The 24,647-nt window shown below is 41.2% G+C and overlaps 1 protein-coding gene across 1 annotated transcript in view; it reads left to right on the forward strand.

The window, feature by feature from the left end:
• The window catches only part of CLSTN2 (calsyntenin 2), a 657,664-nt gene that overhangs the window by 469,720 nt on the left and 163,297 nt on the right, over positions 1 to 24,647 (forward strand). The window contains exons 3-4 of the mRNA XM_031009411.3: positions 9,696 to 9,891; positions 10,625 to 10,833. Of these exons, the coding sequence (XP_030865271.3) occupies positions 9,696 to 9,891; positions 10,625 to 10,833 (405 nt within the window). The remainder of the gene's footprint in view (positions 1 to 9,695; positions 9,892 to 10,624; positions 10,834 to 24,647) is intronic.

The following is a 24,647-nucleotide window of genomic DNA, read 5'->3' on the forward strand; positions in this document are numbered from 1 at the left end:
AGAGCTGGGAGTCTGTAAAAAGGGAAAGGGCACAACAGCAGAACCCGGGAAGTGCCTGTCTGGGCTGGTCTGCCATCCCTTTGTGCTGGCTTGCTCATAAAACTGTCTGACAGTTAAACTAGCTTTTTATAAGTCATTCAACCCACTCCCTGCCTTACTACATTCTCAGTTTTTTCAAAAAAGAAAGTTCTATTCTGATTGTCGTATGATGACCATAGGAGGACAATGGTTTTATTCCCATTTTACAGATGAGAAGATGGAAGTATGGTTCATTTTCAAATTTATGAAGATGATAAATGAAGAGTTGGGATTTGAATCCAGGTTTACCCTTCTTTTAGGCACTGACCTGTACTACCTGCAATACCTTAAAATAGAAGCACTGAAATGCCATTGTAAAGAGAGGGACATGACAGTGTCCAGAGGACAAGGCCTTGTCTCAGCAGAATCAGTTTCAGGAGCTGAAACTCCTTCCTTCTTGCAGCTACAGCACTTCTCTGGTGGGTACATGACAGCAAGCAATTGATTCTGGAAGTATTTAGGAGGCAAGATTAAGCCATCATTGTTTGTGTTCTCACAATACCCAGAAACGACACCTATTGCAGCCTTTGCAGTACTTCATTGCACTTAACTTTTTGTCCATCTGCCTCCTTCTCCTGTCTGTAAACACGGAGCTGGTTTCTGATTCATCCAAATCTCCAGCCCCAAGCAGGTCAGGGCACAGAGAGATGTAGGCTGTTTTCACTGTTGCCCTAAATAAGTGCCTGACCCATAGTAAACACTGAATAAGTATGAACTACAGTGATTTTTGTAAATTGTTATTATTATTCATTTTTTTCTTACTATATTATTTATGTCCAGGGATGGTTTGCTGAGTGAATGAGTACAGTAGGTTTTTGTACTTGGACTCCTTTAATTCCAGAACCACTGGGCACCAGGCAGACCATTATTTCAAGTTCCACTTGACCAAATTATGACTAGCTGAGTCACAGGGACCTCTCCAAGTCTCTCTCAGCATATAAATAAGTTTTTACATCATGTATTCACCCAACAAATATTGCCAAAGAATAAAAAAAGAATCACCTTTATTTGCTTTTCAGAAACATAATAACTGCTATGTTAATCTTCCGAAAGAGGGAGATTTTGATCTTGGCACAAAGCTTTAGAAAAATGACTTTTAAAATAAAATAATATGTTTTATTTTGCTCAATTCTAAGTAGAAAGAAAGGTATAAATGGTGAAAACTGCCCCCTCCCCCTGCTTTGGTTGAATGGGAACCAAGGTTAAGTTATCACTATGCACCTAGCTGCTTGCAGGCCAGAAGGCAGGATTTATTATAATTGTAATAATAAAAAGTAGATAGACCTTTATACTTCCCACATCTCTTCCACGTTTAGTGTGTCATTGTAGCCTCATGGAACTTTCAGGATTAGGCATGGTAGTATCTTCAGCTGTAATAAAGAAAAACTTGAGAAGCACCCAAGGTCACACAGCTGAGAAGGGCAGAGATGGAACTCAGCAGGGCCTGTCCGAGTATCCCCAACCCAGATGTGTGAAGAAACACCCTACGTAACATCCTGCAGATGTTTCCCTTTAGCTTTCTACTTTTGAAGATTTTAAGTGTTTAATCTGAAGTGGGAGGGTTTAAACTCAATGTTCTGTTACAATATGGATTTATTTCTACATTGAGCCCTAAAGTGATATTCTGGACATGATTACCTCTTGACGTGATTGGCACTTTTCCTTTCCTGTCTTATTATACTTAAAGTGACTAAAGATGATCCCATGTAGAGAGGGACTTTAAAAGCATCATCCACCCAGCCCTCTGGCAGTGTGGTCAGTGTTGACTGTCTGCCAACTGTGTACTAGAGAGGACAGTGTGCAGCTGAGAGCAGATGATACCATAATCTGTCTGGAGGGACCTCACCAATCTGAAGGAGAAGGCTTTATAAGAGCCAATTATTTCCTCAGACCTGGAGGCAGAGACTTGGCCAGGTGTTTGCTCCAGGAAGACTGCCTTCATGTTTTGAGTTCAGTGTTTCTCAAGAGAACCCTATAATCATCTGCAGTGAGATGATTCTTGGTAGTATATGACTGATCTGCTTAGGGCAAGATATTTAGCACCTTGGCTCTTGCCCAGTGAATGCCATTAGCAATTCCCCATCACTGCGATGAGCAAAAACCGTCAAACAAAACATCCCCCTCACTAAACTCTCCCTGTGGGAGCAGTGCTGGCCCTTGATGAGATTATGAAAATGTAGAGGATGTTGTCGTTCAGGGAAAAAAATGTGTGTAATAAACTGTGGCTGATAGGTGCAAGGTGCTTCAAGGAGTCAGATTGTTTGAATGTCACACATGTGACATTCAAAATATTTCTGATGTTGAAATGATCTCTACCTTCAGCCTTTTCAGTTCTTAAACAGGAACAGGGGGTTTGCCTGAGGTGTGTGACTTTTCTTCAATATAATAACAGGGAAGAGAGCTAACAATTACACAGTGCTTACTCCATGCAAGGCACTATTAAGTGCTTAGCATATGTTAACTCATTTAATCCTCCCAGTAACCAATAACCCTATGAGTTAACTACTATTAATACCATCCCACTTACAGATGAGGAAACAGGCACAAAGAGGTAAGTGACTTCCCTACAGTCCCATGGTAGTTAACTGCATAACTATTTCAATCCAGCCCATCTGGGCCAGATTTGGATAGAGATGTGGAAATAATTTCCCCAGCCCCCCAACAATTTATTATGTGGACATGCAATTCTTCTTACTCTTACTACAAAGGCCTAGCTGTGGAATACAAAGCAAACTGAGCTGCTCTGAGGTTGGGAGCAGTCTGCAAGGTGATGGGTCATGTTTTTAGCATCAGAAGCAGGGTATGGAATTATGAGCTGGGGGGACACTATTATTGGTAAATTGTAAAAACAGCAGTTCTCATGTTTTTTGGTCTTATGACCCCTTTACACTCTTAAATATTATTAAAGATTCTCAAGAGTTTTTCTTTATGTGGGTTATATCTGCATGTCCAATATTTACTATATCAAAAATTAAAACTGAGAAACTTTCAAATGTTCATTCATTTAAAAAATAACAATAAACTCAATACATATTAACACAAGTAACATAATTTGACAAAAAAGATATATTTTTGGAAAAAAACCAAATTAGTGAGAAGAGTGGCATTGTTTACATTTTTGCAGTCCCTAATATTGAGCTTAATAGAAAACAGCTAAGTCCTCATATCTTTTATTGCCTTCAACCTGTTGTGATATGTTATTTAGGTAGAAGTATATGAAGAAAATATGACCTCACCCAGGTAGGTAGTTGGAAAGGAAGTGGTATTTTAATAATATCATTGTAGATAATATTAAGTTATAGATATTCTTCTCCGATAGTACACCAGAGCTCTACAAATAATAATTTCTTAAAGATTAGGTAAAAACGAATCTGAAATTGCACTAAACTTATGCACTGTCTCCAACCATTAAAGCTGCTATAATGAAATACCTTAGAGTGGTGTCTTATAAAGAACAACAATTTATTTCTCACAGTTCTGGAGGCTGAGAAGTCCAAGATCAAGGCCCTGACACCTTCAGTGTCTTTTGAGGGCCCATTTTCTCATAGATAGCACCTTCTCACTGTAACCTCACATGGCTGAAGAGGACAGGGATCTCTCTGGAGGCTTTTATAAGAGCACAAATCATGACCTAATTAACTCCCAAAGGCTCCATCTCCTAATACCTTCACTTTGGTGATTTGGTTTCAATGTATGAACTTGGGAGAACATAAACATTCAGTCCATTGCAGGTTGTTACATTAAAATCCATGAAAGTTTCTTGTGCTTTGAATCTTTTACTTGTACATGACTGTGTGACATTATGCATTGGTTGTTTGAGAGATACTGGTTCATTGTTAAGTGGATCCTTCAAAAGTTGGTATATTTCATTATACAATATCAAAAGTCTCATGCATTAATATCACTACCCATCTTATCAGACAAGTATTGAAATATTGGTAAATTGTTAAACTCCCTGTGGCAGACACAGGCTTCCCCAAACTGAAAGCTTCAATTTTATCATTGACAGCAAATACTCTCAGTTCTTTTTCTTGGTGGGACAGGCTTACTTCCAAAAACATCTGCCACACATTCAAGTTTGAATAAACATAGTTCGTCTGTCAATCATTCTTTCAAGTAAAAAATGTCATTTTATGAAAAAAGGTCCTAGCTCAGTTCACAATTTAGATCACACAAGTGCTTTTCCTAGACACAAACCAGCATACTTTGCCATGCCAAGGTGTTTAAAGTGCACTTTCCATTTCATCCCACAGAATATTAAAAAGACATGAACTCATTGTGATTTAATAAAAATTGATAATATTTACTGTATCATTAAAGTCATTCTTAAGTGAAATTGGCTTTTTTCCCCTACATGTGTGCTGTGATGAAGAATGCAGTTAGCCACTCACTAAGCCACCAGCACTTTTACTCCCCATTGCTTTTATGTCATCAGTGCAAATGTCAACACAGACAAAAAGTCAAATAACATCTTAGTATTAATATGATGATCACTTTGACTTTTTGAACCCTTACAAAGTGTCTTGGGGATGCCAGACTGACAGAGCACACTCAGAACCACTGTCCTAGAACATCACACTCACCCAGTAAGTGATAAGCTGCATGAAAGAACAAAAAGGGTGCTGACTGTAGATGCCAAGATTTTAGTCCTTAGTTGGCTTTATGCTGTCAAAGTGACCTTGGATGAACACGTAATCTCTCTGAGGCTCAGTTTCCTCATCTAAAAAGTTGAATTAGCTTACTTTGTTGTTCAAAAGTATTCAAAGGAAGGAGCAAAATGTGCTCTAAAAATCAAGTTAAAGACCTTTCCCCCAGAATCCTATGTGAGGTATTAGGAGACAACTACACCAGCTTCTGCTGGTGTCTTTCTGCTGAGAAGCAGGTAACTGTGAGATACCTGCTCACAGGACTGAGGGTCCGGAGTGGTCATGTCTCACTCAGGCACAGCAGGGGCTCATCTTCTGGTATGGCCCTGAAGGGGGCTCTTGGTGAAGCCCCAGTTCAGCCACCTTGGCCCACAGCCCATGTGAGCCTGGTGGCCTGGTGCTGCTGGCCTCCTTTTCCACGCAGCCCATGGCTAGCCTCACACCCATGCTCATCTGTGTGTTGTCCACACACAATTCCTGGCACAGTAGCAGTTCTCTCACCCAAAAGCATATTGGAGGGCAAGAGTTTGAAAATGATATCTTTATATGAAAACCATTAGGTCTGATCTTTTACTTTTAAATGTATCATCCTCCCACTGCAGTGCTCTGTTAGTATAATAACAAATGCTAGTGACAAGCCTCACAAAAAAAGTTCTTGTATAAGACATAAGACAGCCTAATGTGTCTTACACTGACACTGAGAACTGCTGTTTTAAATATCTTTCTATCTAGAATTTTGTCCTGGGACCTTTCTTCCAGAAGTCTCTGTTTCAACTTGTCATGACGTTTTAAATATTCTATTTGGTATAGTTCTAAGTAAAGATATATTTAAAACTTTAAATTATTAGCTTGAATTTTACCTTTTCTATTATGCAATGTCCATTTTTAAATACAAATATAAGAGCATTTAGCTAGCATACAGAATACCAAAATTACAGAATTTGTATTTTACAGTTCATATATACATATGTATTTAATTCTTACCACAACAGTATAAATAGTACACAAAACAAACTCAACTGTTTTAATTTGACTTCCATTTTTTTCTTTTTCAACTTTTATCTTAGATTCCGTGGGTGCATATTCAGGTTTGTTACAAAGGTATACTGCTTGGTGCTAGAGTTTGGAGTATGATTGATCATGTCACCAAGAAAGTGAGCATAGTACCCAACAGGTAGTTTTCCTGACCTTGCCTCCCTGCCTCCCTCCCGCTGTTTGTATTCCCCAGTGTCTATTCCCCATCTTTATGTTCATGTGAATATTACTCTTTACCTTTGGGTTACTGATAGCAAGGGCAGCCTGAAAAAAAAAAAAAAAAAAGCAACCTGTCGTCTGATCTTCCCTTTTCCCCTCCACCATCGTTTTCAGTGTAAGTGATTGGCTAATACAGGATGTAATGTGAATAAGACAGGCTACAACAGGGTTCCTTGGTTGTTCACATCTCTCAGTTTTCTACTCCCTCTTTTTGCATTTGAAACAAGTTCTAGTTCAAAGGGAAAGTGTGGCCTCTTGGGGAGGTCAGCCTCCTACTTAGTCAGTTGAAGACATAATGTGATTACCTTGTTCTCACTCTGAGTCCCACTGAAATCCCACATGTTGTTGGGTCCATGGGAATTCTGAAAGCTATATGCAAATAGGGCAGCAAGACGTGGTGGACATGCGTATTGCAGCCTTCTCCTCTGCTCATAACATGCTCCATTGTCCCATCAGACTTTATTCACAAAACAGAGGCTCAAAGATAAAATTATTAAGAACTTCAAGGCTGAGCACAGTGGCTCACACCTGTAATCCCAGCACTTTGGGAGGCCAAGACAGGAGAATGGCTTGAGGTCAGGAGTTCGAGACCAGCTTGGACAACATAATGAGACCTCCATCTTTGCAAAATAAAAAACTTAGCTGGTTGTTGGTGGCACACACCTGTAGCCCCAGCCACTCAGGAGGCTAAAATGGAAGGATGGTTTGAGCTCAGGAGTTTGAGGCTGCAGTGAGCTATGATCACACTACTGCATTCCAGCCTGGGTGACAAACCAAGACCTCATCTTAAAAAAGAAATTCAGGACAGAGACAGAAGAGATTAAAACCAAGCTCAGGATGCTTCTGAGCACAGGACTCTGGGTGGCTCTTAGGTCACAAGCCTGTGAAGCTAGCCCTGCCTCACGGCCTCCACTCCTGCCACACTGGACCTGCGGTCCCTTGGACTCACCATGTTCCTTTCTTCTGAAGGGTCCTAAGCCACCACATTCTTAGGGAGGCCCTCCCTGCCTTGCCTGACCAGGCCAGAATACTTTTAGCACACATAGCTCTCCTTCGATGTACTCATCACCATCACCAACCTTCTTTCAGGTACTGATTATTTGACTGCTTATTTCCCTTTCTACCAGACTGCAAGCGGCTTACAGGCCAGGGCTGGGTCTATTTTTGTTTATTATTGGTTTGCCAGTGCTTGGCACATAGTGCCTAAAAAATATTTGTGAGAAGAATGAATATTTATGAGGTGGATGAATAAATGAATGAATGTTTTTGCAACCAGAACACAAGTGTCAGGTGAAGAGGTGGGATAAATGAGGGTGACATGAATGTTAGGTTCTGTTCTAGGTTTTGATGAAAACAAAGTAGGTCTTGATTGTCCTTTTTACTTGTCTGCCTTTTCTACCAGGTAAGAAGTACTTTAGTATAAAGCATCCTTATATTTTAAGGTACCCAAGTTGTTAGTCTTTGTGTGCCCAGACCTAACACAGTGCCTGAGACTTAGCCCTCGGAAAAATTAGTTCTATTGAATTGAATTGTTCCGTAGATGGAAATATGTCACCTAAACTTTATCTTGTCTTCCCTTTGTATCTCCTCTTTCCTCTCCTCTGTCTTCTTTCCCTCTCTCCTCTCCTTTTCTGTTGTTAAGGATTTCTGCATCTTGAAAACTACTTTAGTTGTGATCAGATCTTTCCAAGAGAAGATTACACTCATCTATTCTAGGTTTAACTTGAGTCTTCAAAGAGAAATGGTCTGATTAGCCTTATAACCATGGCAGTGGTTGGGCACTCCAGAGAATGCCCCAGAAACAGTCTAGACACATTTGTTGATAATATTGTCATACTGGCATTGATCTTGGGAGAGAATCAAAAAGCAGCTACTTTAGAGGTTCATCTATTCAACGCTTCTAATTTAGAGAAGAAATTAAACTTGAGAATTTGAGAAACCCTATTCTCCTGCCCTGGAGGCTGCAGAACTTGTCAGAATGCACAGTACCGAAATGCCAAGTGATCCCGAAAAACGGATGTGAATGGGAACTAGCCTTCTTACTGGAACTGGGTCCATAACCTGTCTTGTCCATTTATTCCACAAGTACATTGAGAAATGGCTAGGAGGGGTGGCGGCGGGGGAGTGGGAGATGGGGGTGGTAGTGAAAAGGGAATGTTAATAATGAAATTGAGGATCAATGAAATTCTTTTTGAAAAGCATAAAGGTAAGATTGGTATTGATTGAACATCTTGGAAAACATTGTTAGTAAGAGATCATGGCATGATTCCTATATGTAAATCAGAGGATTTCTTTCCTGAATGAGACTTGAATTGGAATATAGACAGTTTCTCCAGGCAATCCATGGAGTGGTTCCTTAGAAGTTATGGGGCTGTTTGGAGATGGTGTGGTGGGGTAGAAAGTACATGGACTTAGGAATCAGCCATACCTGGGTTTAATACTTAACTTTAGCTCTGTGACATTGAGCAAATATTTAACCTTTCTGATTTTCTTTTTTAAAAATTGGAATAAATTGATATAAAATACTTGCCTTGCAGGTTTTTTATGAAGCTCAAATGAAGTTCTCTGGGTATGGGTACAAAGCTTGGTGCCTGGTGCAGAGCAAGCATGCAATCATCTCATCCCTTCTCTTCACTGTGTCAGCTCTTACAAATAGTTGGGCAGGACCTGGACTAGGGTGAGGCAAGAAGGTGCCTGGGTTAACCTGAGAGCAAGGCCCCATTAAATGATGCACTGTAGGTAACTTGCTTGCCCCTCCTTGGCCTCAGCAGTGCAGCTGAGGCAGTGTCAGACCAGGGCTGGAGCATCTTAGGGTAGATGCCTCCCACCCCACCACCATCTCTGGGACCATCTTACGGATGACATAGTAGAGGCCCAGCCAGTCAATATCATTTGATTTAAGCCAATCAGTTAGTAAGTGGCAAGCCTGGAATGTGAATCTAGGCCTCTGGGCTCTTGGCCTCTGTTTTGCTCCCTCGAAGCCTATAGCTAAACTCTTTTCTCTAATAAGTCTGTAAATTTTCTCAATAGGGAAAGAGGACATGTCTCAAATTTTCAGCACTTCCCAAGACATTTACTACAGGTCTTGCATGCAGTTGGGGTTCAACAAATAAACATGCGTTGATTGAGAAAAAAGGAGATATTATCATGGCATTATAATTTTAATGCATAGAAATAGTTATAATAAACATTAACCCAGCTGAAGGAGAGAAATGCATTAATTTCACAGCATGTTCAGCTCTTTAAGATGTTAGCTTTTCAGGCTCCACAGGGGCTCTGGAACTCTGGAACTCACATAGACTCACGCCCACTGTTTCAAAAGAGAAAACTGCAACTTGGAAGGGGAAATGGTAGCTGGAGACAGAAAATGGAGAAGTGGGGGAGGTAGAGGGAATTTAGCTGCAGCAATGTAGGCAGTGATTAAACCAGGAGTAAAGGAAAGAGGAAAGCAGTGCTGCTCATACATTAGTGAGCACACACATCACTTGAGGATCCTGTTAAAATGCAGATCCAGTTCAGGAGGTCTGGGTGGGGCCTGGGATTCTGTATTTTTAAGAAGCTCCCACCAATGCTGATGCTGCTGGCTCATGGACCACACTATGTGCATGGAAGAAATTGCATGGAGGCTTTGAGTTTGTGAATCTGGTCCAATGGAAGCACTGTCTTCAATCTGGCAATTCTCAGGATTCCCACTCACTGTTTTCCATCCTTCTGCAGGGGAAATCTGTGCGTTCAAGATCCACGGCCAGGAGCTGCCCTTTGAGGCTGTGGTGCTCAACAAGACATCAGGAGAGGGCCGGCTCCGTGCCAAGAGCCCCATTGACTGTGAGTTGCAGAAGGAGTACACATTCATCATCCAGGCCTATGACTGTGGTGCTGGGCCCCACGAGACAGCCTGGAAAAAGTCACACAAGTGAGTGGCCTGACAGAGCCCTCTGGACGCCCCTCCCTCCCGTGCCCACCCCACTTCATTCACATGCTGCTCTTCAGATATGTTTACCTTCTTGTCACACAATGGTGCTCCAACTTTGCTCAACTACTTGGCAGTTTCCTGGTCCCATGCAGGCATCTTCCCAGTCTGCTTTCCACACCTGCAATATTCTACTCCCTCTTCTTCACTGGAAGATACTCTTGTTTCACCCTCAGGTCTGAGTTTAGGTGTCACTTCTTCCAGAAAGCCTTCCCTAAGCTGGCCCACCCCCGCAGACCTGGTCAGGACCTTTCCCTGGGCCTCTGCCGTGCCATAAGCTGCTCTCTGTCACAGCAGTTTTCACTGTGGGTTGTCACTGCTTTTTCCCTTATGTTTATCTCAGAGCCTAACAGAGTAAGAGGGATTAAATTCTTACTGAATGGAGGAGTGGATGAATAAAGGGAGGAATGAGCAGTAAACCTGTTGCCTAAAGCTGGTGCAGAGGGAAGGGCATAAAAGTCTCTCTGGGATGGATTCATCTCAGAGCGTCAGAACAAGGGCAAGTAGAGAGTCTCCAGTGAGAGGGAGGATGGGACACTCAGACAACTGCCACAATTGGCTGGTGGTTTCTCCTTTCACTTGGCCTTGGGACCTCAGTCAGTGCCCCCAGGAGGTACAGGAGGTTGGTGTGACTCTTTCTTTACCACCATCCCTTCCTTTCTGTGTGTGGTCCCAGGGCCGTGGTCCATATACAGGTGAAGGATGTCAACGAGTTTGCTCCCACCTTCAAAGAGCCAGCCTACAAGGCTGTTGTGACGGAGGGCAAGATCTATGACAGCATTCTGCAGGTGGAGGCCGTTGACGAGGACTGCTCCCCACAGTACAGCCAGATCTGCAACTATGAAATCGTCACCACAGATGTGCCTTTTGCCATCGACAGAAATGGTGAGTGACCTCAGAGGACCCCTGTGGGGTCAGGAAAACATCCATCGCCTCCACTCTGAAGACCCAACACGGGCTCTGAATATGCTTGGCAAGTTATGCCTTCCTTGCCATGTTTGGTCTAAGCTCCATAACCCAGAGCTCAGTCCCACACTTGAGGGAATGGCCTTATCTGATTAGCAGCCCTGCCAGGTCTAAAACACCCTCAGGAAACCTCAGAAACCTACTCACTCAATGTAGTCTGTACAACTCACAGTGCCACACATCTAGATACCGAAGATGGTTGATTTCCTGGTCAAATTTTCCAGTTGTCATCCAGATGTGAGCCATGCCATCAGCTTGGCCATATCTGGGTCCGTTTCCTATGTAATAAGTCATAATACCAGCCCTATTGCCTCTAGATGAAGACATGCTAACAGACGAGGTGGGACTTTTGAAATCCCTTCTAAACCATAGATTCATTCAGGATTTTTTTTTTTTTTTTTTTTTTTTTGAGACAGAGTTTTGCTCTTGTCGCCCAAGCTAGAGTACAATGGCACGATCTTCACTCACTGCAACCTCCACCTCCTGGGTTCAAGTTATTCTCCTGCCTCAGCCTCCCGAGGAGCTGGGATTACAAGCGTGCGCCACCATGCTCGGCTAATTTTGTATTTTTAGTAGAGATGGGGTTTTACCATGTTGGTCAGGCCAGTCTCGAACTCCTGACCTCAAGTGATCCACCCACCTCGGCCTCCCAAAGTGCTGGGATTACAGGCATGAGCCACTGTGCCTGGCCTCATTCAGGATTTTATAAAGCTCTTGCCAGTGTCCTTTTTGAGAATTTCAACCTCAGTGAGAATGAAGAATGAAAGAACCCTCCCACAATAACCCAATCCCAGACTGAACAAGACTGGAAGCATTCCTATAAAGCCATTTGGACATTTCCCCATCACCACGAATAGAAAACTCATTGTAGTATAAACGCCACAACCAGAGCCCCAACAAACTCAGCCCACTTTAGCTGTAAATTTCAACACCTTCAACACCTAAAATCAAGTGTAATTATTTGCCAAGTACATTGTTTAATTATTAGTGTGAGTGTGTGGGTGTTTATATGTTCTTCCTACTTTGTTTCCAATAAGATTTAAGTAGCACACAAAGATGCAAAAGTTGCAAAATTCAAACTCCATTCACTCTGTAATTATTTATTGAGTGCCAGGCATGGTGTTGAACACTGGAAAGGAGATAGAGTGGAACTTAAAATAGACATGGGCCTGTCCACATACAGCTCATCATCTAGCAGAAAAAAATAGAAAACCCAGTGGCAGCAAGGGTGAAGATGGTGCACAAAGAATGCCATGAACCAGGGTTGGGCAACAAATTAGCTCTGTACCTCCTGATAGCCAATGTCTAGAGGAAAATAGCATCAGCCACCTGCTTGTACACCTTCAGGAGAAACCCAACACTTCATGATGTTGAGACCAGGTAGAAACTTACTCTATGGCATTGTCTTCTGCACGCTGAGACTGCGGCAGATGCCACAGGGGCTAGAAGCCAAGGAGACACTCTCATCCCTGTCTTTAAGTAGCTTAGAATCAGCCTTGGAAGACAGAACTAATATTCATAAGACAGAAAAAAATAATAATAAGGTAATTTCCTTCTAAAATGCTAAAACATGGGGAGAAGACAATTACATACCTGGATACCATGAGATAATTATACAGGCCACAGTGTCAATGCACAAGCAAGTAAAGGAGGAAATATAGGACTTTAATTAAAGTTTGGCTCAAAACTAAGAAGAAGGTAATTTTAATTAGTAGATCCTGTCAGAATCGTTCCCCGATAGTTTCTCCCACAGGCTCTGTGAAATGACTAGCCTGTCCCCACCACAGAGGCACACATGTGCACACACCACTCCATAAAATATTGAACAACTTCTTTGTATTTTTCTCCTCTGGGCTTCTTTTTCTGTATAATCAGTTGTGCAGTGTATCCCATAAAAGCTTTGGAATTTGGGGAGTGACAAGTCCATGGCGAATAGCAAGACTAGACAAGTGGAGGTATCTGTGCTCAGTGGTCAAGCTCTACTTGGCCTCCTGCCCTAGTTCTGAAGAGCCACAGCTCAGTGAGATGAGATGCAAATTCTTTCTTTGGAGGGTAAACTGCCCCAGTCATGAAGATAATTACTCACCTTGATGAACCATTTTGCTAACATATGCCAATTTATTTCCCTGGCTGTCTCATTAAAAGTGAGTAATGGGCCTTTGCCAGGCCTCTGCCTCTAATGCTGGTTTACAACCTAAGATGAAGAGGAGAATGGGCCCTCTCAGGGAGTGTGGGCCCCTGACAGCGAGGTGTACAGAAGCAGTCCTCCAGGTAATGAAGCAGGACCTAGGGGCAGACACAGAGACGGCTCCCATTCTAATGAGCTTCCCAATTGGCCCTTATCCATCAGTTTCTCTGAGCAACCTTTCTGACTCCTTGAAGAAGTACTTTGCATGCTCATAAGGAAAGTGCTGCTGAATTTAGAGCCTGCTCATTGAGGCCTAGGTTTCCCCTACCCCATGGCTTCAGATGGATGTCTCCTGGCCCCTCCAACTTTCCAGGCTCTTTGCTTGTGGGGTAAAGAATGGCAGCAGGGAGAATAGAAGACACAATGTGGAGTCAACCTGACCTGTCTTTAACCAGAGACTCACCCTCTTCCTACCAGAGGCTCTCAGACTCCCTCCCTTTGAATTCCTCCCCATGAAATTATGGCATTATCAGTCCTTACCCCATTGTGGGGTTGTGAGTATTCAAGGAGAAGCAGTGTGTGGGGATATTGTTTGCAGGGTATCTGGCATAGGGAGAGCACTCAATAAATGGTGCCACAATTATTAAATATTTACCTGGATGATTGGGACTTGAGATTTATTTACCAGGCTTAAATTATGAGCAGATAACTATGAGTTCATCACATCACCTTCCTCTTGGAAAGTTCTGGATCTATTTGAGATGGCCTCATCTGCTAGCTAGTTTTTCTGAGATAAGTAGAGCTTGGGTCCTCAAAATTGAATCCTAAAACATAAAGAGCTAGCCTAATAACACTGTCACAGTGGTGATAGAGCTAGGACTCAACCCAGGTCTCCTGAGTGTTAGCCCCAAGACCATTCCATCAGATCGCACCTCCTTGATGATAATTTACAGGATGCATGGCAGTGGTGTTTAAGTTTACAAACACGAAGTATGGGGCGATGTCAGCAAAAAGGCAGAGAAGGAGATCCCAGCCTTCATTCCCCCACAAAGTACAATCAGACAGCTATCTATGAAAGAAAATAGCTGTAGGAGAGCTCAGGAGTCCAGTTGAGAAGATACAGCAACACAGTATAAGAAAAACAATGAGAATAATTGTGCAAAAAGAGTAGGAAGAACAGTTTCATCTTGCATGCATCATCTCATCCCCCAGACCAGCATTGCTTAGCACAGAGAGAGAACTCCTTAGCTCAAAAGTTACCCTTGAAGAGAAAAGGATAACAGGATGAACAATCAGTTTCCTGAACTTTCAGGACACTCCCCCAAATGACCTCTTTCAATTTCACCCCACCCCATATAGCTAGGGAGATCAGCATGGCTGAGACATTTGGAGACATTTGGGAACAAAGAAGGGCAGGGCTATCAGTATCAGCCATGTCGCAGGAGCCACCAGGTTCCCTAGTGACTGCTCTGCATGGGATCCCAGCTGTCTTCTACCCTCAGGATCTCAACAGCCTCACAGCCACCACACACCCCTGACTGGCTTTCACTGCCAAGGAGCCTACAGTGTTTACCATTATGGAACTCAGCAGCTTCTGCCACTGAGGAAACCAACAACCACTATAGCCATAGGGCCCCTCACAATTTTTGCTGAGGACCCCACAGTTTTTCACTTTTGCAGTTTCTAGGTACTTGAGTTACCACCTCTCTTCTTCCCCTCTCCCCAAAGCTGCCTTAGCTGCTGCCATTGTAGACACCCCAACCCAGGAACCCAGGGAAGCCACTACATGTATGCCCCAAAATGGCCTGGGCTCCAGCCAAATATCCATCTGTCACAACCATGTGTGTACCTGTGGTTAACCCCTTTGCTGTGTGTACCTGAGCAGCTGCCCCAACTCCCATCACCAGGTCTAACAGTTGAAAATGTGTCTGTATCTGGCTTCTGTGCCTACATGCGTGCTTACCCAGCCCTGGCTCCTATAGCTGTACACGTGCAAGCCCCAACTTTTGTCCCTGGCCCCCACCACTGTGCTTGTACCTGCAGCTCGCCCCTGCAGCTGCATGCATGTACACTTCCAGCTTGATCCCCATAGCTGCACATGCATATGTAGCTGGTCTAACTCCTATTGGTGGCCCCCACCACCACATGAGTGCGTGCAGCTGGTCCTTACAATTGCACATATGTATACCATGAGCCTTGACTGCTATAGTCATGCATGTACATGCCACCAGCTGCCATATAACCACAGTTGGCTCTGCCCCAGCCCTAACCATTAAGTGCATGTCCACAGCTGAGTGTGAACACACCAATGGCCCTGACTCCCCCTGCTGCCTGCACAAGTCCTTTGTCACTGGACCCAGGACACCACTGAGTATACCTACAGTCCTGTCAGACACTGTGGACCTCCCACAGCCTTTGCCACACCAAGGAACACACAGTTGCAAATGTTACAGACCCCAGCTACCTGAACCAATAAGACATTGCATCCCTCTCCAAAACCTGGAGCCACCCATACACTAGGCACTAAGCATAGTGCCACAGTGCTCTCCAGCATTACCCATCCCCACCCTCACCTACCCATAGGTGAAGGATTTTCCTTAATGAATCCAGTTCATAACGTCTGGAAAAGGTGATTATTTCTTCAAATGCTCAGACTCTTACACAAGACTACAAGTATCACGAAGGATCAGGGACCTGTGGTAGCACCAAAGCAACACAATATACTGTCAGTAAGTAACCAGCTCCAAAGAATAGCTATTGAATTCCTGATAAGAATTTGAACTAAATTGTTCTAAAGAAACTCAGTGATCTACAAGAGAACACAGATAAACAATTAACTAAATCAGGAAAACTTTGGAAGAAAAATACCAGAAGTTCAACAAAGAGAAAATATAAAAAGAACCAAACAAATTTTGGAGCTTGAGAATACAATGACTGAATTTTAAAAATGCAATAGAGAGCTTCAGTAGCTGACTCAACCAAGCAGAAGAAAGAATAAGCAAACTTAAAGACAGGTCATTTGAAGTTGTCCAGTAAGAGGAGAAAAAAGATGAAAAGAATAAAAAAAATCAAGAAAGCCTACATAATGTATGCAACACTATCAAGAGAGCTTATATCCGTGTTGTGGGATATTTATATGGCTAAGAAAGAAAGAGGTAGAAAGCTTATTTAAAGGCATAATGGTGGATATGTTCTCAAATATGGAGAGAGATATGGACATCTAGGTACATGAAACTTAAAGTTCTCTAATTACATTCAACCCCAAAAGACTTTGCCATGACACATTATAATAAAACTGTCAGTAAATCAAAGACACAGAGAATTTTGAAAGCAGCAAAAGAAAAAAAAACATATACATGGGAACCTCACTGAAGCTATCAGTATATTTCTCAACAGAAACCTTGCAGGCCAGAAAATAATAGAATTATATATTTAAGATGCTGAAATAAAAAGCAAAAAAAAAAAAAAAACCTACCAACCAAGGGTACTTTACCGGGCAAAGTTATTCTTCAGAAATTAAGGAGAAACAAACACTTTCTCAGACAAACAAAAGCTTAGGGAATTCATCACCACTAGACCTGCCTTACAGTGAATGATAAGGGGAGTTTTTCAAGCTGAAACAAAAGGATGCTCTTTGTTAATACAAAATCATATGAAGGTATGAAACTCACAGGTAAAAATCAGTAAATATTCAAATTCAAAATATTCAAATACTACTAAGATGATATGTAAATCACTTATAACTCTAAAGGCTAAAAGACAAAAGTATTAAAATCATTATAGCTAAAATGACTTGTTAATGAATATACAATATAAAAACATAAATTGTGGCACAAAAATATAAAATGGGAATAAAAGTGCAAAGCTTTTATGTGCATTTCATGTTATTTTTATCAGCTTAAAATAGACTGGTACAGCCATAATATGTTTTATAATATGTAAGCCTCAGTAACCACAAAGAAAAACCTGAGTAGATACACAGAAAAATAAAGAGAAAGGAATCGAAGCATACCACTACAGAAAATTATCAAGTCACAAAAGAAGACAGCAAGAGAGAAAGAAAGGAACAGAAGATCAACAAAACAACCAGCAAAGGTTGACAAAATGGCGATATTAAGTCTTGACCTATCAATAATTACTTTAAATGTAAATGGACTAAATGCATCTATCAAAAGGCATAGAGTGGATCAAACAAGACCCAACTATATGATGCCTATAAGAGATTCACTTCACTTTTAAGGACATGAAAATAACAAAAGTGAAGATATGATAAAAGATTTTGTGCAAATGGAAACCAAAAGAGATCAAGGGTAGCTATACTTATATCAAACAAAATAGGCTTTAAGTCAAAAACTGCAAAAAGAGACAAAGAAGGTCATTATATGATAATAAAAAAAGTAAATTCATCAAGAAGATACAGCAATTGTAAGTGCATATGTACCCAACGCTAGAGCATGTAAATATATAAAGTAAATATGAACAAATCTGAAGGGAGAAATAGACAACAATACAAGAATAGTAAGAAACTACTTTCAACAATGGATAGAGCATCAAGACATAAAATCAATAAGGAAACACTGGATTTGAACTGTTATACTTTAGACCAAATGGACATAGCAGACGTATGCAGAACATTTTATCAAACAGCAGCAGAATATACAGTACACACGGAACATTCTCCAGGAAGATCACATATTAGGTCATTGTTTTCAATGAAACTCTTCAAGTTTCTCTACCAAGTTAGCTGGTATCTACTGTGCCCAGCAACCACCAGAAGCTCAGACAAAAGAACATCAGCAGGGGAATTCACCCACAAGGATCCCTTCGAGGCAGCCTTGCCATTAGAAATTAGGCTGTGGGCACAGCTTCAATGATACAACCATAGTGTGAAAGTTTAAAAGGTTTTAGTACGTACAGATTCTGGGAATACATGGCATGCCTACAGGCCACACAGAGATCAGGAAGTGCAGGCTGGTAGAGAAAAAGAGACCAATGGGCCTATGTTTTTATTGAGTTCAAAGCATTAATTAAACAGATTTCCCACGGGGAGATTTGTTTTTGTTTTTGTTTTTTGAGACAGAGTTTCACTCTTGTTGCCCATGCTGGAGTTGCAATGGTGCAATCTCGGCTCACCACAACCTCTGCCTCCGGGGTTCAAGTGATTCACCTGCCTCAGCCTCCCGAGTAGCTGGGATTAACAGCATGCGCCACAACACCTGATTAATTTTGTATTTTTAGTAGAGACGGGGTTTCTCCATGTTGGTCAGCCTGGTCTTAAACTCCTGACCTCAGGTGATCCGCCCACCTCAGCCTCCCAAAGCACTGAGATTACAGGTGTGAGCCACCACACCCAGCCCCATGGGGAGTTTTAATTGTTGGCTTTAAAACAAGCAGGCATGAGTTCTAGGAGGTCACATGTTCACTGAAAGGTAGTCACTGTGGCATATCTGCATAGTCCATGCAGAGTATGAGGGGCAGCAGGACCAGGCAAGTAGGCTGTATCTAGCTGTCCCATAGGGAACTGGTCACCAGGAGGCTATTGTATAAGGCAGTTGTTTGAATTAGCCACACAGAGAAACTTGGAGAACTGGAAGCTGTGTTAAGAGTGACTGAGTCCTGCTTCTGGTGTGGGGAAGTCCAACTAATATTCAGAATGAATGCCAAGGTAACATAAAATTGTAAGCATTCACTATAGCCATTAAGTCTTACATTTAAGATTTAAATCATATAAAATGTTTTTCTCAACCATGACGGTATGAAACTAGAAATCAATAGCAGGACAAAAAGCTAGAAAATTCACAAATATGTGAAATTAAATAACATGGTTCTGAACAACAAATGGGTCAAAGAAGAAATCAAAAGGAAAATATCTTGAGGCAAATGAAAATGAAATCACAATATGTCAAAACTTTTCGGATGTAGGAAAGGCCATTTTAAAAGGGAATGTTATAGGAATAAATAGAAATAAATGCCTAAATTTTAAAAGAAGAAAGATCTCAAATAAAAAACCTAATGTTATACGTCAAGGAACTAGAACAAGAACAAACTAAACCCTAAATTAGTAAAAGGAAAGAAATAACAAAGATTAGAACAGAAATAATGGAAATAAACACTAGAAGACCGTATAAAAGATCAATGACACCAAGTTTGTTTTTTTAAATAGATAAACTAACTGATAAACCTTTACCTAGGCTAAGAAAAAAACAGAGACAAGACTCAAATAGATGAAATCAGAAATGAAAGAGAAGACATTACAACTGATACCACTGAAATAATTTTCAAAGGATGATAAGAGACTGCTAAGAACACTTTTATACCAACAAATTGCATAACCTAGGAGAAATAGATAAGTTCCTAAGGACATGCAACCTTCCAAGACAGAATAATAAGGAAATGAGAATCTGAACAGACCAATAATGAGTAAGAAGACTGAATTCATAATAATAGTTTTTTTAAATATCCCATCAAAGAAAATCCCAGGATCTGATGGCTTCACAGCTGAATTCTACCCAACATTGAAAGAACTAATACCAGTCCTTCTCAAACTTTCAAAACATTGAAGAGGAGGGAACACTTTCAAACTCATTTTATTAGGCCGGCATTACCCTGACATCAAAGTCAGACAAAGACAGTACAAGAAAAGAAAATTACAGGCCAATATTTCTGATGAGCATAGATGCAAAAATAGTCCTCAACAAAATACTAGCAAAACAAATTCAACAGCACATTAAGAGGATCATACACCATGATTAAGTGGGACTTAGCCCTGGGATGCAAAGAAAGTTCAACATACACAAATCAGTAAATGTGATATACTACATTAACATAATGAAGGACAAAGATCATATGATATCTCAATAGATACAGAAAAAGCATTTCACAAAATTCATCCTTTCATGATAAAAATTCTCAACAAATAATGTATAGAAGGAATGTCTTCAACACAATAAAGACTGTATATTACAAGGCCACAGCAAACATCATACTCCACGGTGAAAAGTTTAAAGCTTTTTTCTCTAAGGTAAGGAATTAGACAAAGATGCTCACTCTTGCCACTTTTATTCAACATAGTACTGAAAGTTCTATCCAGATCAATTAAGGAAGAAAAAGAAATAAAATGTACTCACATCAGAAAGGAATAAGTAAAATTGTCTGTTTGCAGATTACATGATTTTACATAGAGAAAACCCCAAAGACCCCACCAAAGACTGCTGTAACTAATAAATAAATTCAGTAAAGTTGCAGGATAAAAAAGCAACACAAAAAATTATTTTCATTTTTGTACACTAACAACAAACTATCCAAAAAAGAAATTTTTAAAAATGCATTTACAATAGCATCAAAAGAAATAAAATACTTAGAAATAATTTAACTAAGGAGGTGAAATATCTGTACACAGAAAACTATAAAACATTGATGAAAGAAAACGTAGAAGACACAAATAAATTAGAAGATATTCCATGTTTATGGATTGGAAGAATCAATATTGTTAAAATGTTCTACTCAGGAATTGAAAGCCAAATACTGCACATTTTCACTTATAAATGGGAGCTAAGCTATGGGTATGCAAAGGCATACAAAGTGGTATAATGGACACTGGAGACTCAGAAGGAAAAGGATGAGAAGTGGGAAGGGATAAAAAAACTACCCATTGGGAACAATGTCCACTACTTGGATGACAGGTGCACTAATATCCTAGACTTCACCACTATAAAATTTATGTAAAAAAAAACCCACTTGTACCCCTAAAACTATTAAAATAAAAAAATTTCAAAATCTAATAAAATGTCTATACTACCCAAAGCAAGATAGAGACTCAATGCAATCTCTATCAAAATTACAATGGCAGTTTTCATAGTAACAGAAGATATAATCCTAAAATTCATATAGAATCACAAAAGACCTCAAATAGCTAAAGCAACCTTGAGCAAGAAGAACAAACCTGGAGGTATTACATTTCCTGATTTCAAACTATAAAACTATATTGCAAAGCTATAGTAATCAAATCAGTATGTAGCTGTCATAAAAACAGACACATAGACCAATGGAGCAGAATAGAGAACCCAGAAATAAATTCACACATATATAGTTAGCTAATTTTCACCAAAGGCGCCAAGAATACACAATGGAAAAGAATAGACTTGTGAATAAATAGTACTGAAAAAAACTGGATATCCACAAGCAAAACAAAGCAAAATTCGACCCTTCTGTTACACCATACACAAAAATAAATTCAAAATGGATTAGAGACGTACACATAAGACCTGAAACTATAAAAACCCTAGAAGAAAATACAGGGAGAAGGCTCCTTGGCATTGGTAGTGGCAACGATTTTTTAATTTGATAGCAAAAGCATAGGCAACAAGAGCAAAATTAAACGAGTGGCACAATATCAAACTAAAAAGCTCTGCATAGTGAAGAAAGCATTCAACAAAATGCAGAGGCAACCTACAGAATGGGAAAATTATTGGTAGACCATATATGCAATAAAGAGTTATCCAAAATATATAAGGAACTCATATAACACAAAATAGCAAAAAAAAAAAAAAAAAAAAAAAAAAAAAAAACCAAACTGATTTTAAAATGTGCAAAGGACCTGAACGGACATTTTTCCAAAGAAGATACACATATAAATGGTCGACGTGCATACAAAAAGATGCTCAATGTCACTAACTACCAGTAAAATGCAAATCAAACCCTCAATGAGCTATCACCTCACAATTATTAGGATGACTACTGTCAAAAAGTCCATGAGGAGAAGCATTGGTGAAGATGTGAAGAAAAGGGATTCCTTGTAGACTGTTGGTGAAAATGTAAATTGGTACAGCTATTACGGAAAACATCATGAATGTACCTCAAAAAATTACGAATAGAACTACCATAGGTTCAGCAATTCCACTTTGGGGTATGTATCCATAGGGGGAAAATAATCAGTATCTTGAAGAGATAGTTGCACTCCCATATTTATTGCAGCATTATTCACAATAGCAAAGATGCAGAAACAACCTAAGTGACTGTTGACAAATGAATGGATAAAAAATATGTGGGAAGGAGGAGCCAAGATGGCCGAATAGGAACAGCTCCGGTCTACAGCTCCCAGCGTGAGCGACGCAGAAGACGGGTGATTTCTGCATTTCCATCTGAGGTACCGGGTTCATCTAACTAGGGAGTGCCAGACAGTGGGCGCAGGCCAGTGGGTGCGCGCACCTTGCGCGAGCCGAAGCAGGGCAAGGCATTGCCTCACCTGGGAAGCGCAAGGGGTCAGGGAGTTCCCTTTCCGAGTCAAAGAAAGGGGTGACGGACGCACCTGGAAAATCGGGTCACTCCCACCCGAATATTGCGCTTTTCAGACCGGCTTAAAAAATGGCGCACCACGAGACTATATCCCACACCTGACTTGGAGGGTCCTACGCCCACGGAATCTCGCTGATTGCTAGCACAGCAGTCTGAGATCAAACTGAAAGGCGGCAGCCAGGCTGGGGGAGGGGCGCCCACCATTGCCCAGGCTTGCTTAGGTAAACAAAGCAGCAGGGAAGCTCGAACTGGGTGGAGCCCACCACAGCTCAAGGAGGCTTGCCTGATTCTGTAGGCTCCACCTCTGGGGGCAGGGCACAGACAAACAAAAAGACAGCAGTAACCTCTGCAGACTTAAATGTCCCTGTCTGACAGCTTTGAAGAGAGCAGTGGTTCTCCCAGCACGCAGCTGGAGATCTGAGAACGGGCAGACTGCCTCCTCAAGTGGGCCCCTGACCCCTGACCCCCGAGCAGCCTAACTGGGAGGCACCCCCCAGCAGGGGCACACTGACACTTCACACGGCAGGGTATTCCAACAGACCTGCAGCTCAGGGTCCTGTCTGTTAGAAGGAAAACTAACAAACAGAAAGGACATCCACACTGAAAACCCATCTGTACATCACCATCATCAAAGACCAAAAGTAGATAAAACCACAAAGATGGGGAAAAAACAGAACAGAAAAACTGGAAACTCTAAAACGCAGAGCACCTCTCCTCCTCCAAAGGAACGCAGTTCCTCACCAGCAACAGAACAAAGCTGGATGGAGAATGATTTTGACGAGCTGAGAGAAGAAGGCTTCAGACGATCAAATTACTCTGAGCTACGGGAGGACATTCAAACCAAAGGCAAAGAAGTTGAAAACTTTGAAAAAAATTTAGATGAATGTATAACTAGAATAACCAATACAGAGAAGTGCTTAAAGGAGCTGATGGAGCTGAAAACCAAGGCTCGAGAACTATGTGAAGAATGCAGAAGCCTCAGGAGCTGATGCGATCAACTGGAAGAAAGGGTATCAGCAATGGAAGATGAAATGAATGAAATGAAGCGAGAAGGGAAGTCTAGAGAAAAAAGAATAAAAAGAAATGAGCAAAGCCTCCAAGAAATATGGGACTATGTGAAAAGACCAAATCTACGTCTGATTGGTGTACCTGAAAGTGATGCGGAGAATGGAACCAAGTTGGAAAACACTCTGCAGGATATTATCCAGGAGAACTTCCCCAATCTAGCAAGGCAGGCCAACATTCAGATTCAGGAAATACAGAGAACGCCACAAAGATACTCCTCGAGAAGGGCAACTCCAAGACACATAATTGTCAGATTCACCAAAGTTGAAATGAAGGAAAAAATGTTAAGGGCAGCCAGAGAGAAAGGTCGGGTTACCCTCAAAGGGAAGCCCATCAGACTAACAGCGGATTTCTCGGCAGAAACCCTAGAAGCCAGAAGAGAGTGGGGGCCAATATTCAACATTCTTAAAGAAAAGAATTTTCAACCCAGAATTTCATATCCAGCCAAACTGAGCTTCATAAGTGAAGGAGGAATAAAATACTTTACAGACAAGCAAATGCTGAGAGATTTTGTCACCACCAGGCCTGCCCTAAAAGAGCTCCTGAAGGAAGTGCTAAACATGGAAAGGAACAACCGGTACCAGCCGCTGCAAAATCATGCCAAAATGTAAAGACCATCGAGACTAGGAAGAAACTGCATCAACTAATGAGCAAAATCACCAGCTAACATCATAATGACAGGATCAAATTCACACATAACAATATTGACTTTAAATGTAAATGGACTAAATTCTCCAATTAAAAGACACAGACTGGCAAGTTGGATAGAGTCAAGACCCATCAGTGTGCTGTATTCAGGAAACCCATCTCACGTGCAGAGACACACATAGGCTCAAAATAAAAGGATGGAGGAAGATCTACCAAGCAAATGGAAAACAAAAAAAGGCAGGGGTTGCAATCCTAGTCTCTGATAAAACAGACTTTAAACCAACAAAGATCAAAAGAGACAAAGAAGGCCATTACATAATGGTAAAGGGATCAATTCAACAAGAGGAGCTAACTATCCTAAATATATATGCACCCAATACAGGAGCACCCAGATTCATAAAGCAAGTCCTGAGTGACCTACAAAGAGACTTAGACTCCCACACATTAATAATGGGAGACTTTAACACCCCACTGTCAACATTAGACAGATCAACGAGACAGAAAGTCAACAAGGATACCCAGGAATTGAACTCAGCTCTGCACCAAGCGGACCTAATAGACATCTACAGAACTCTCCACCCCAAATCAACAGAATATA

This window comes from Gorilla gorilla, chromosome 2 (genome assembly GCF_029281585.2).
Source record: "Gorilla gorilla gorilla isolate KB3781 chromosome 2, NHGRI_mGorGor1-v2.1_pri, whole genome shotgun sequence".
Lineage (NCBI taxonomy): Eukaryota > Metazoa > Chordata > Mammalia > Primates > Hominidae > Gorilla > Gorilla gorilla.